This window comes from Muntiacus reevesi, chromosome 1 (assembly GCF_963930625.1).
Source record: "Muntiacus reevesi chromosome 1, mMunRee1.1, whole genome shotgun sequence".
Classification (NCBI taxonomy): Eukaryota; Metazoa; Chordata; class Mammalia; order Artiodactyla; family Cervidae; genus Muntiacus; species Muntiacus reevesi.
Genome location: NC_089249.1, coordinates 173595476 through 173609082, shown reverse-complemented (window position 1 = coordinate 173609082; position 13607 = coordinate 173595476). Strand labels below are relative to the sequence as shown.

Here is a 13607-nt window from a genome sequence, read left to right as displayed (position 1 = left end):
CACCGCTCCAAGCTGAAATTCTGACAAGGAGGAACGGCAGGAAATAAACTCCATCAAGAAGACGAAAAGCCGCAAGTTAACTGACAGGAAGACAAAGGCAACTAAGGAAAGGAGAAGTGCTGCCTCTGACAACAAATGCCCAACTAGAGAACTCGGGGGTGAAGCACAGAGGGACTGTCCTGAAATGCAGGAAGACACGAACCTGCAGATCAAAAGAGCATGCGATCTTCCAGGAGAAGACGACAGAGACTCTAAGGATGGAGCCCCGGAGGCCCTGCTGAAGAGCTGTCACGCCAGTCAAGGTGGGGGCTCTTATCCTGCAGCGGGGTTCAAGGTGTACCCCCAGGAACATTCTCCAGAGCCTCTGTAGGGGTTGGAAAATGGCCAGTGTAGTATGTTTAAAGAAATGTACAACTGGTTCTGAACCTGTGACAGTAACAAGCAACTTGCACTGGTAAGTATGTTACACTCCAGCCCACAGACCAAGATAGTGGCGCTGGCTGCATCAGGTAACCTCTCTGCAAAAGCAGAACCCACTGCTGGGATGTTGGGAGGGTTGCACCATCACCCCAGCCTTCTAAAAACCAGCAACCTGCTTTGGGACATGTGCCATCTTCTTGGGAGGGACAAGCCCGGTACATACGCAGTGAGTTTTTTGTGAGATGCAAGTCAGTTAAGCAGCAACAATCAAATAGTTACCAGCTGACTCCTGGGGATGTCACTGTGCATTTAGTGAGCACGTGGTCCATGGGGGCCCTGCCTGAACAACTCTAGGGAATGAGGCTGGCTGATTTTTATTAATTCAACCTGGAATTCCAAGAATCTCACTGTTCCTACTGCTTCAACACTTCTGGATCTACGTCATGGAAGAGTAACCTTGAAATGGCCGATGAACTGAATATATCTTTAAAGTGTCACTTGTGTAGTTCAGATTTTCTTGACATCAAGTACATACAAGCCAAAATTAACTGGATGAAAAAGCGATGTAAAACGGAAACAGGAGACCCTAAAGCCCTATTTTGTGTTTATAAAAACAGCTTCATTGCCATCCCTGACAAGCAGTGAATCAAATTTATAAACTAGAACTTGTACAAGTTTTATTAATGGAACAGCACAAGGTATCAGAGGGCTACTTAAAGCATACTGCTGCTCAAAAAGAAATCGGAAATTAATGTTTAAGGAAGTGGCTTGTTGCTCAATAGTTATACTGAACTTCCTTACATCTTAACTTCAAGAGCTTTGAGGAAAACGTAAATGGGCAGCTTAACATGTGAAACCCGTTAAGAGCTCTCCCCTCCAAACACCACCTTTTCAAGACCACAGTAAACACGGAAGTCCTGGGCAGGAGTTGGCTGGCTGATCGTCACCTACTAAGGATAGACCCAATTCCACCTTCATTAAGTTTTATTAGCTTTTCCTCTGCGGGGGAAAAAAAAAGGTGGGGGGCTTCCCTGGTAGCTCAATGGTGAAGAATCCGCCTGCCAATGCAGGAGACTCGGGTTCCATCCCTGGCTCAAGAAAAGCCCCTGGAGGAGGGCATGGCAACCCACTCCAGTATTCTTACCTGCAGAATTCCATGGACAGAGGAGCCTGGCGGGCTACAGTCCATGGGGTTGCAAAGAGCTGGACACAACTAGAGACTAAACAACAACGACAAAACAACCACCTGCAAAAACCCCACTAAAACTGCTGTTAAGATCATGCTGTAAGATAGCATGATCACAACAAAACATGTCTCTGTAATCACGGCTGCAGAAGCTCAGATACTGCAGAGAGTAAACCACGCCCTGCAGCATCAGTAACCCCAGAAAGCAGGCAGGTCCCAGAGCCCGAAGCATTCTTTCTCTCGTGACGGTGTCCAAGCCCTCTACAGTGGAAAGATGACACTCGCTGCACAGACAAGCCTGGACCCTGCCGTCCTCAGCTCACGCTCTAGGTGTGATGCCAACTCCTGGGCCTGTAGCCTGTTCCCTTGGGTTTGGGGCCCCGGATCCACTCAGGCTGCCCTGGCTCCACATGCTGGGACTCTCCTGCTGTCTTGGGAAGCTGTCTTGGGAAGCTAGAGCTCGCCCCCTACCCCCAAAGTTCATACACTATCCTCCCCCGAACTGGGTGCTTCTCCCAATAACTCAGCAGCTGTTCCAAAATGGACAGGCAGCCTGCACGGTCCAAACCTCAGGAGACTTGGGGTGACCAGAGGTCTCACTGAGGCCCCTGAATCTGGCAGCTGAGCCATTAAGCTTGGCTCTCGGGACAGACACACGCTCTGCTGTCCTGAGAGTGGAGGCTGACAGAGAAGCCTGGTGGGCTACAGCCCGTGGGGCCACAAAGAGTCAGACTGAGCAATTAACACACACGTGGTGTGTTCCTAACCTTAGCTGGGGACTTCCACGTCAGCAAGTGATGCTGGGAAAACAGTGAACAAGACAGGACTTTTTTTTTTTTTTTAATATATATTTTCTTGGCCACATTGCATGGTTTGTGGGATCTTAGTTCCCGACCAGGAATGGTACCCACACCCCTGGAATTGGAAGCGTGGAGTCAACCACTGGGCAGCCAGGGAAGTCCCCAGGATTTCTGACTGTCAAGGCCAGGAAGAGAAAAAGGAAAAGGATGAGGAGAGCCGGCTGGGTGGGAAATGGGAGGGGACTGGGCACCTGGAACAGACACAGTCTGTGTGCCCCAGAACGTACTGGGAACCCCCTGAGCAGATGAGGCAGGGGGGCGTCTGGTTTTGAATTGGCTCTCAGAAAGAGAAAATAGCCATTTCTCCAAAATGATGCGCATGTCCATATATTAATAGAATCTAATATTCAGGCGCTCCTCGGAGCGATTGTGGGTTCAGCTCCAGACCACCACAATAAAACATTGCAATAAAGTGAGTCACAAGAACCTGGAAGGTTCCCAGTACATGTAAGTTATGTATTGTACTGTCATAGTCTTTTATGCGTTCAACCGCATTATGTTTTAAAAAGTCAACATAAGTACCTTAATTTTAAACAACTGCTAAAAAAGGCTGACCAAATCACCTAAGCCATCAGCCAGCCACAACCTTTTTGCTAGAGAAGAGCTTGAAATATTGCAAGAACTATCAAAGTATGGCACAGAGACATGAAGGGAACAAATGCTGCCGGGAAAAACAGTGCTAACAACTCACTCGATGCAAGGTAGCCGCAAAACTGCAATTTGTTCTTTAAAAAAAAAAAAAAAATGCGGTATCTGAGAAGCGTCAATAAAACGAAGGATGGCTGGGAGACCGAAGAGGGAGGCTGCTGCCTGGACACCCAGTGCCCACCGGGGCTGTACGTGAACCTTCCAGACGACTCCTGTCTTTGAAATAGTCTGGTGGTAAACGGAATATATTTAGTGGCACACATCTGTTTCCTTGGGCGAAAACGTACTTAAGGTTATTTATTTTTAGTGTCCTGCACGTTTATTTTAAGCATCAAAAAGGACAAATTACACAAAGGCGTGCAGCTGCAGGACAGAGCCGAGCTCCTCACCTGGCGGCTTTAAAGGAGGCCAGATCCCCGGCCGGGGCCCGAGATGTGTCCAGGGCCGGCGCCTCCACAAGGCGGGCGTGAGCGTGGGCTGGGCTGGCCTGCACCCACCCGAGGCCGACAGACGTGACTGCGCTCAACTAGTGTTTCCTGGTGTGAAAAGAACTTATTTAAAAAAAAAATTATTTGTGTCACGTGAACTCTATTTTTGAACACGTGATTTAAAAATAAACATAGAACTGTGGGTTCACACACAAGCCTCTGCATGTAACTCGGGTGTTTGTTTTGAGAAGACTAAAACGGGCTGGTGGCCGTGAGGTGGGACCCCGTGGGGAAGCCCAGAGTCCTCTGCAGGCCAACCCTCGACGTGTGGACACACGGAAAGGCAGGGGTCGCCGGACAGTCGATAAGCCAGGCCTTGTGGGCAGGAGCCTTGTATGCGTGGGGCGTTTTGTTTTTGTTTATTCTTACAAGCCTTTAGAAATGCAACAATGCCCCCAGCCCCACAAAGGTCTGGGGCCAGCCAGGAAGCCAGCACCTCCCCCTCCAGGCTTGCTCCCCTGAGAGACTGCACAGCGACGGTCCTGTTCTTGCCTTAAACTGGAGAGAGGAATCCAGGGTTTGCACTTAGCAGAAGACTTTAAAACTTTAAAAAAAAACAACAAGAAAAAGAAGTACATGACTTATCACTTTGTATAAAAAGAGCAAAAAGGATTAGTTTATTAAATTTTTTCTTTACCTTCTAGGAGTAAGAAGACATAATAAACTACTGTGTGTCAAAAACCCGTATATATGTAACGTGGTTGTTTTGTAAATACACGTTTCTGCAGACTGCAAAAAAAAAGAAATGCACCAGTCCTTCGACAGCACAGGCTGGAGGTGACTGCTGTGGGACAGCCGTCTACCCTCGAGGTTCCTGCTGGGGACGAGGCCCTGCGCGTTGGGACTGTCACCTCCCATTTCGGGGGGGTGGGTGGGGCTGGAACACTCTCAGGGACCGTCTCATCCCCCTGGAAACAGTGTCAGGACTCAGCGGAGGGCGTCCAGCCAGTGCGTCTTAGGACGAACACGCTGGCGGGCAGGAGGGGTGGTGTGCACCGGATGGCGCCAGCTCAGACAGACCCAGCTGTTGTCTAACGTGCAGTTAAGTCCCGCTCTGACTGGTAGCTCAGTCGGTAAAGAACCCACCTTTAATGCAGCAGACCAGGTTCAATCCCTGGGTCGGGAAGGGCCCCCGGAGAGAGGAATGGCAACCCACTCCAGTATCCTTGCCTGGAGAATCCCACGGACAGAGGAGCCTGGTGGGCTGCAGGCCATGGGGTCACACAAGTTGGACACGACTTAGCAACTAAGCCACCACTTGAAGCTCCAAAAAAAAAACCATCTTGGGACTTAACATTTCTCTAGAGAAAATGATCTGCCATTTTAACGGTGAAACTTTCAAGACCCCAGTCTCCTTTTTCCTCTGAAGGAAGTGGTTCTGTCTGTCATCTCTGAAGTCAGGAGGTGTCTCAGGGAAGCCCCAGCTGTGAACCCCAGCACGCAGGCTACTCTTGCGGGGCTCTGGGGGTCAAGTGACACCACGGAGCGTGTGGAGACTGCCCGGGGATGCTTCCCGGGTGAAGCCAGCATGCAAGCTGCTCAGCCGACCAGGTGCAAATGCCGCCTGGAACTGAAGCCATCCGTCCTGAAGCCCCGTCTCCTCTCTGGAGCGCCCGCCCCGACCGCAGGCGCCTTGCCCAGCTCTCAGCGGGCCCTCGGCTTCCCCCTGAATTAATTATAACAATACGGGACGGTGTGTTCAGAGTTCCAAACAACCGGCTCAGAGACACATTTTGTCCTGCCAACTCTGTCCGTGCCAAAAACATAATCTCCTTACTCTTAATTTTACAGCCTTCTTTTTCTTGTTAAAAATGAAGTAGAACCTGCTTTCTCTGTATTTCTTTGAAGTGCTAGTGATAATTTTAGCCTTCTTCGCCTATTTTAAAGGCAACATCTGATCCTCAATATGGCTTACGTGCGAGGGGACAGAGTTATTTAGCAGGCTGTTTACACAGATCAGGAGGCTGACAAGGGTCAATGATAATGTCTATGGTTAGAGACCGAGTTAGCATCTGAAAGAATTAGGGAAGGTGGCTGAACCACTGCTTTACCTACTAAGCCAACCTACCAGCAGGCTCTTCATAAGGTTTCAGATACTCCTCATTAAAAAATTATCATGTACTTTTAATCACTTGGTTGCAAGTAACATGGTAAAATTATGTGGAAACACTGAACTGGCTAGATTTCAAAACTCCTCAAATTTTATTAGCGTTTACAGATTTCGTTCACTGGAACATTAAGCAGCACCCAAGAATGCATTCAGAAATAGGCCTAACATCTGCTGAGCAGTGGTAGCTGACAAAAAAAATTTTTTTAAGTTTATTTGATTTGGAAAGGATTTTTGGAGCTGACAGTTTAAATGCATTTCATATGTCCCAGAAAATAAGGCTGGTATTTACCACATGGCTTGTTTCTAAGTAACTAAGTAAACATTCGTTCTAAACAATTCATTTTTTTTAAAAAGTGATTTAAGATACACAGGCTTTTATTGCCCTGATGATACGTGCATCTGTCGGGGAACAATTACAGGGCGTCCTCCAGGGATGCGGGGATTAACAGAGAGACATCCAGCTCGAGGTGACCTGACCGCAGCAGACCCCTGCTTCCAGAGGAAGTGACCATGGCCAGCACTTGACATCCCACCTAGGAACCGGTGGGGCACGGTGGCAAGCCCAGGGCCAGTGACCCTCGCGGGGCACCGCCGGGCTAGACACACCGGGGAGGAGAAGGCAAAGATGGGGGGCTCCTCACCCCCCAGGCACTGAGGCCACCTGCAACCAGAGAAGCTCCTGACCTCCCCCCGCAGCCCAGACAGCAACCCCACCTGGGGGGGGCAAGAGAGAGAACCCACGGAACTCAGGCCCAATTCGCACCACTGGGGACGTGGTCAACTCACTAAATTTTTTTTTTTACTTTTATTTATTTTTTTATTTGGCTGTGCTGAGTCTCAGCTGTAGCACGAGGAGTCTTTGCTTGCAGCATGAGAACTCTCAGTTGCAGTATGTGGGATCTAGCTGCCTGACTTGGCGGGGGGCGGTCAAACCAGGACCCCCCTGCATTGGGAGCGCGGAATCTGAGCCACTGGACCACCAGGGAAGTCCCCAGGCCACTTTAAATTCTCTTCTTTCCTCTCGTTTCCATATGACCACGAGGTAGGTCCCAGGCATCTCATACAGAGCTCTACCGTCCTGACCTGAGCTGCACTTAAAGCTGTTGGAGTAACTTGGCTGGTCATGGGAGCCTGGTCAAGGACAGGCTGCCTGGGGCAGGAGCAGGGGGCGGGGGGATCACGATCTTGCTCCTGGTGGACGCGAGGTCCTGAAGTCACACCCATGAGAAGAGTTGAGGAGGAAGGCTGTTTACCTGGAGCAGAAGACGCAGCCCCACAGCAGCAGAGCCCGTATGGACCAGCTGTGCACCCTGGGCCCCAGTCAGTTCTGTGCCAGCGCCAAGCAGAGTCGTCCACGTGTTTACCCTCTCAGTCCCCGCAAATGACTCGAGGAGCAGAGGGAGCAAGGCCACATTCAGGCAGCTGGCTAACTCACCCTGGGCCTCAAGGACCAAGAGTTTAAGTGGCCGAGGCTTCAACCACAGGCATGTAAGTCGTGGGGCCCTGGCACGGAAGCTCAGGGCTTCCAGGAGGAGGGTGGTCCCGTCCCTGGGGACACTCAGGCATCCAGGCTGTAGTGTCGGGGGGGAGAAGGCCCCCCACCCCAGCCATGAGACCCCCCACCCCGCCCGTGAGACCCCACGTCCCTGGATGCTCTGGGGCTCCCGGGTCACCAGCTCGTCTCCATCCTGTCGTGGTCCTGCGCCATCCTTGAAATCACTCAGCCCTCCTCCCCCCACAACAGCACGTGGGCCCGCAGGCACTAAAGGCAGCGCTGGGCATGTACAGGTCCCTCTCCTGGGAAGGCGAGCCAATTCCCTTCTTCCCCTGAAACCTCTTAAGTCTTTATCAAACTCCGAACATCCGTACAAACAAGAGAAACAGCTGCAGGCTCCTTTCAGCAGGGTTTTTAAGAGTCAAGACACACCCCAGAGCATAATTCAAAAGCGCGTCCCACATTCTATGACTTATGTTCAGAAAGCCTGACTTCTCACCTTGACGTATACGGATCACCTAAAGTTTTCCTTGACTAGCCATTATCTTGTCCTACACCTTTCCTTACTTCAGTGAGACATTCAGGTTTCTTCCATCCCCCTCTTCCATTTCAGACCTTCCTCTTTATGCGGAAGACAGTCCCTCTCCTCCTCCTACTTGGGAAGGACAAGGGCTTCCCACCCCACTTCGAGCATGTTCCTGCAGGAAAACCCACCTTTCATTCTCTGCCTACACTCTTCGGACAATCCTAGTCTGTTCTGCTTGTCAAAGGAATGGTGCAGAGCCCAGATTCCTACATCCAAGTCCATGTTTTCTGTTTTGGGGTGGGAGGGGGGCTGCCGCATGTGTGGGCTGGAGGGACCTGAAAGCAGAGATGGATGGAGGCATCGGCCCCGGCACCGTCACAGCCCACCACCCTTAACATCTACCACTCCATCCGCTGGACGGTTTGATCCGTCTCAGAGCTGATGGGTCCCTTCCCCGCCCCCGCGCCCCACCACCGGGAGGACAGCTGCTGGGTACCAGCCTATCCAGGCCCCAGGTTCTCTGTGTGGCCCGTGGCAGCAGACACGAGGGAGGAACAGAGAAAGATGCCTGATGCTCAAAGCCCTCGGGGACACCACGGTCTCCCAGCTGCAAGGGGATGCATCTCAGGCTACCCACATTCTCCATCAAATCCCCACATAATAATACAGGGCAGCCCGAGTTTCCTTCCTTTCTCATGTTGAAGGGAGTTAAAAACAGCGGCAGACATGTGGGGTCTGTGGCGGGGAGGTGGGGGAGCACGGGGGACATCGAGCTCACAAACACAGGACCTGGAAACTCTAATTACACGCCCAGATCCTCCTTCTCTGGCCTCATTAGCAGCCATCAGCAGGGCAAGGACGGCAGAGGAGTAATTTCCATCCAATTCTTTTCATCGGAAGTGAGTGACATCTGTGAAATTCCATCATCGGTGTGAAGGGCATATGTAAGCTGACCGATTCTTTGTGATATTCCATGAGGCCAGTGCGGGCCGGCCACTGAGGCCTGGGGCAGCTCCAAGTTCTTTGTGTCACTAAGAAATGACGGGGCAACTTCAACAGCAGGGTGCTTCAACGCCCAGGGTGTATTATACACATGCGCTGTGGGTTAACTTTCCCTAAAAATGTGATCCATTCCAAACCCTCCGTACCTGTGGGCCAAGGTCCAGAGCTGGCTATCTTCATGACATGAGGGAAACGTGGACTCAGACATGTGGAGGAGCCCCTGGACGACAAGGCAGAGACTGCAGACGCGTCCGCAGGCCCAGGACCGCCCGGGGCTGGCAGGAACCAGGACCCGGACTCTCCCGAGTTCCCTCCAGAGACAGCCAGCCTGTGAATGCCTTGCTCGCGGACTCTCGGCCTCCGGAGCCCTGAGAATACAGCTCTGGTTTCAAGCCACCCAGACTCTGGTCATTTGTCAAGGCAGCCCTAAGGACTTGGATATACACACATTGTCTCACACACACACATGATTAAAAAGGTTATGTGCATGCCCCAAAATTTTACTCTTTGGATTATTAATACTTTCGTGGACTTACAGGTTCCCGACTGAGTTACCTACTTTTGCATTGCGGAAAGTGTTAGTCGCTTAAGTAGTGTCCAGCTCTTGTGATCCCATGGACTGTAGCCCACCAGGCTCCACTGTCCATGGGATTTTCCAAGCAGGAATACTGGAGTGGATTGCCATTTCCTATTCCATGGTCCCTTCCTGACCCAGGATCGAACCTGGGTCTCCTTCATTGCAGGCAGATACTTTACCATCTGTGCCACCAGGGAAGTCCTGTACATTGCTAATTCACTAATTATAAAAACACACATAATATTTAAATTCATTCCCTCACTTCAAATTGTATCTTTAAAATAATCTGAAGTGGATGTGTCAGCTATCTTTGCCACAAAAATAAAGTATCAACCAAAATGAATCACACAATGAGTGCACGACAGATGTCATTCTCTGAAAGTGGATGAAACCTGCACTCGGGAGAAGGTTGGAGATGTGAAAACAGAAGGCCCTGACCACCTTCTCCTTCTCAGCCATCTAAAGATCCCCACCGCCATGGGTCAGAGTAACACTAAAGGATCGTTGTTGTCACTCAGTCATGTCCGACCCTTTGCGACCCCATGGACTGCAGCACGCCAGGATTCCCTGTCCATCACCATCTCCCGGAGTTTGTTCAAACTCATGTCCATTAAGTCAGTGATGCCATCCAACCATCTCATCCTCTGTTGCCCCCTTCTCCTCCTGCCCTCAGTCTTTCCCAGCATCAGGGTCTTTTCTGATGAGTCTTTGTGTTAGGCGACCAAAGTATTGGAGCTTCAGCTTAAGCATCAGTCCCTTCCGACGAATATTCAGGGTTGAACACACTAAAGGATTTTTACATATTAATTAAAGCAAAAGGACAGCCCTGTGCAGACAGGAGAAGTGCAGGGAAGCCCCAGTGAGCTGCGTGCACAGACAGAGCCCACAGCAACACGCCTCCCATGGAAAGATGCTGCCTGCGTGGGGATGGCAGTGCTTCAGTCCAGTCGCCGTATAAGAGGCAAGGGAGATAAATTGGTAAGCTTTCCTGGTGACTCGGTGGTGAAGAATCCTCCTGCAACGCAGGAGACCCAGGTTCGATCCTAGGTTGGGAAGATCCCCTGGAGAAGGGACAGGCTACCCACCCCAGTATCCTTGCCTGGAGAATCCCCTGGGCAGAGGGGCTGGAGGGCTACCGTCCACAGGGTCCCAGAAGAGTCGGACACGACTGAGCGCCTAACCTTGTCACGCTTTCGGTAACAACGGCGAGGAAATGGGAGGGTCTCACAGCTCACCCAGAGTCCAGACCCCTCAGCCCGGCACCCACCACGTAACACCAGCAGCTGTGCCCCAACCTGACCCTTTGCTACAAAAGGAGCTGCAGATGCAGCTGAGCGGAAATGGTGTCACTGACTTCCGGCGCCCCCTGGAGAGGATCCCACTGCTCCCGCCTTCTCCATAAACCTGGGTGGCGACACGGTACCTGAAAGCTCCAGAACATTCTGTGTTAAGCTTCTCAAGGAACCAAGCATGGGTAATTGGTGGATGTTAAGGCATCCGGCAAGGATTGAAAACACTGCAATTACAGGTTCCCGAACCAGGAGCAAGGACTCTTTATCTGCCAAGGCTTTTCTCATGCACTTCTTTTCAGAAACAGCAAATTCTAGGCCCCTCCGGCCACCATGTGGGACTTGCCCCAGCACATGGATGTCAGTTCGCTGGTCTGGAGAAGAGATGCAAAGATGCACCCACCCCGCCCGGTCCCAGGGTGGCGGCCTCTCGGAAACAGGGGTTCATGGGGGCTAAAGAGTTCCAGGCACCAGGGGGCATCTGCTCATGGTCCTTCCAGGACCCAGAGGCCCTGACGCATGTCCACGGCGGGCACCCCTCTAGGCCGCTGGCAATGCCAAGAATAATCCCTTGACCCAGAATCAAACGGTGAGAGGACAGGCGGCAGGGCCCGCCCCTGAAGCGGGGAGCAAAGATCGCGGACGCTCTCCCCCCGACCCGGGAGCCCCTGGGCACCAGTCCTGCTGAGGGCTGAGACACTTCTACCCTGCAGATGGAAGAAAGGACGTCCCAAGAGTGAACTCGAGATGCCTCCCCCCTTACAACAGAGGTGTTCTGAGAATCATAGGACACCATGAAATTCGCATGTTAAGAAGTACTGCCTGAAAAGTGGAGGAAGTGGGGCTCCTAGGGGTCACGTTTAGGTCCCCCCCACTGGGGATGGTTTAACTTTTGACGCGCAAGCACGCAAGAGAAAGGCTTCCAAGTTCATCAAAATCTAAGGGTCCGCCACAAAGAAAGCACAGTGAAGCCCAAACATGGTGGCAGACACTGAAACGGCAAGAGTCAGCATGATGACAGAACACACCACGGACGGAGGAGGGGAAGCCAGCCCCGGCGGGAGAGCTGGGGACCCCCACCAGCCACACCAGACGCCACGTCCGGCAGGGGAGAGGCCAGCGTGCGGCCGCGAACCCAGGGCCCAGACTGTGTAACCTCTAGGGCCCCACCCCCAGGTGAAACCCGGCGTATCTCAGGGCCCACAGGCAGACTGGCTTGAAGGTAGGGTCATCAACCTGCACAGCCTGCCCCGAGGAATGAATAGAAATCCAAGAAAAACAATCTCTTAAAAGACTCTTGGGTGTAATCCAGGTGAGCACGGCTAAAACCCACACTCAGACGCAAAGGCACATGTACACCAGCACACCCTGAGTACAGAGGACAGGAGAGGAGAAAGGGGGTCACCTTCATCGCCTCTCTAAAGCACGCAGCTGTCCAGCACCTATATCCATTTTCCTGTGTCTCGGTATGCTTTTCCTTCTTGACTCCCCATCCAAGCTTTCACCCCTAATCTCCCTGAAATCATCATGTCGATACGGATAACGAAAACGTGGCTTTCTCCCTCACGTGTCCACTGAGAATTCTGCAAAATCATAGCAGAGCCCCAAACAAAGGTGGCCAGAGAATTCCACCTTCCACACACTTCTGAATGATTACAAGGCACCCAGCAACGAGAGTTAAATACTAGAACAGGTGTTACAGGGAACATGGGAAGCTACTGAGAACTACTGCTAAGAAGACATCTAAGGGACAAAACAGGGTGAAATGTTTAACTTAAAAAAAAAAAAAAAGAAAAAAGGATAAGATGAAAACAAAATAGGATGGATAACACAGAACGAGGAGGCAAGGGAGGGCTACAGTACAGAGTTGGGTCTCTCCTCGCTCTTCAAACAAGACAAGCGCTGCCATGAAGGAAATGTATAGTTACCTGCATCCATATCTGCAAAGAATGGAACAGCCAGTAAGAAAAAGAAGGAACCAGAAATTCAGTGTCTCAGAGTTGGATTTTTAAAAGGTTACACGGAGAGAAAATATAATTTAGAAAACGGTGTGTGTACACTCTAGCTGGATTTTGGGGACATGGAAGCTACCTGGTTTCCTAGCCTTACTACCATCATTTTATTTAAAGTGAAAAACAAAATGTGGATATGTTAAACTGAAGAAGTAAAAGCCTCATGGCAAAAGAAATAGCTTATTCTCATGCAAAAATGATTATTCAATGTTTAGAATATAATATAAAAGGGCAAAACATACTCAAATGTATGGTGGTGGTCATCTGAAATACTCGGGTCTATGACTATAGAACAGTCCATACAAATTATATTATAAACTCAACATCCAAAATGAAGACATGTCCAAGCAGTAATATTTAAAGGCATGACACTGGACTCATATGTGAAGGGGCAGAACCACCAGGTAAGAGGCATATTTAACAGTATTCATGGTTTCACTCTATTGCTCCCAATGCCAAGATGAAGTTAATGTAACTGGTTGGCTGACAATACTACTGAAAAAGCAACATAGCTACGGATTCCTACGGCTTCGTATTTTATTCTTTTTCTTGACATGGGATATATGACAGTCATGATTTAGAATATGCTAACGAAAACCTTGGCCAACTAAACTCTCCTGAGCTGGAGACTGTCTGCCAAAAGAGCATACCTTCGGGAGACTCCTCCTGGACATACGTGCCGGTCAGATAGCGGTGCACCAGGGCCGACTTGCCGCTGGCCAAGTTACCCACAATGCCCTGCAACACAGAAAGGGACAGTCACTAGGAGCAGTCAGCGCACCACGCTTTCAGCAACCTGCAAACACAGGGTTGGAACACACAGCAATCCGAAACATCATCTCATTAAATTCTTCTCCGGGAGAAAAAGGGATTCCAGCAGCCTCAATTAACACCACACATCTCTATCCGTCTCCACAGCCTGAAGAATCAACACGGTTTTGGACACACGTTGGTTGTGGCATTTTTCTAGATCCCATGAGTGCTGGTTACACAG

General features: G+C 50.7%; 1 protein-coding gene across 7 annotated transcripts in view; it reads right to left on the bottom strand.

Annotated features, from left to right (window-relative positions):
- Positions 1–13607, bottom strand: part of AGAP1 (ArfGAP with GTPase domain, ankyrin repeat and PH domain 1) — a 567532-nt gene that overhangs the window by 356874 nt on the left and 197051 nt on the right. For all 7 annotated transcript variants that reach the window (XM_065917019.1, XM_065917020.1, XM_065917018.1 and 4 more), the window contains exon 3: positions 13264–13351. In XM_065917019.1, the coding sequence (XP_065773091.1) occupies positions 13264–13351 (88 nt within the window). The remainder of the gene's footprint in view (positions 1–13263; positions 13352–13607) is intronic.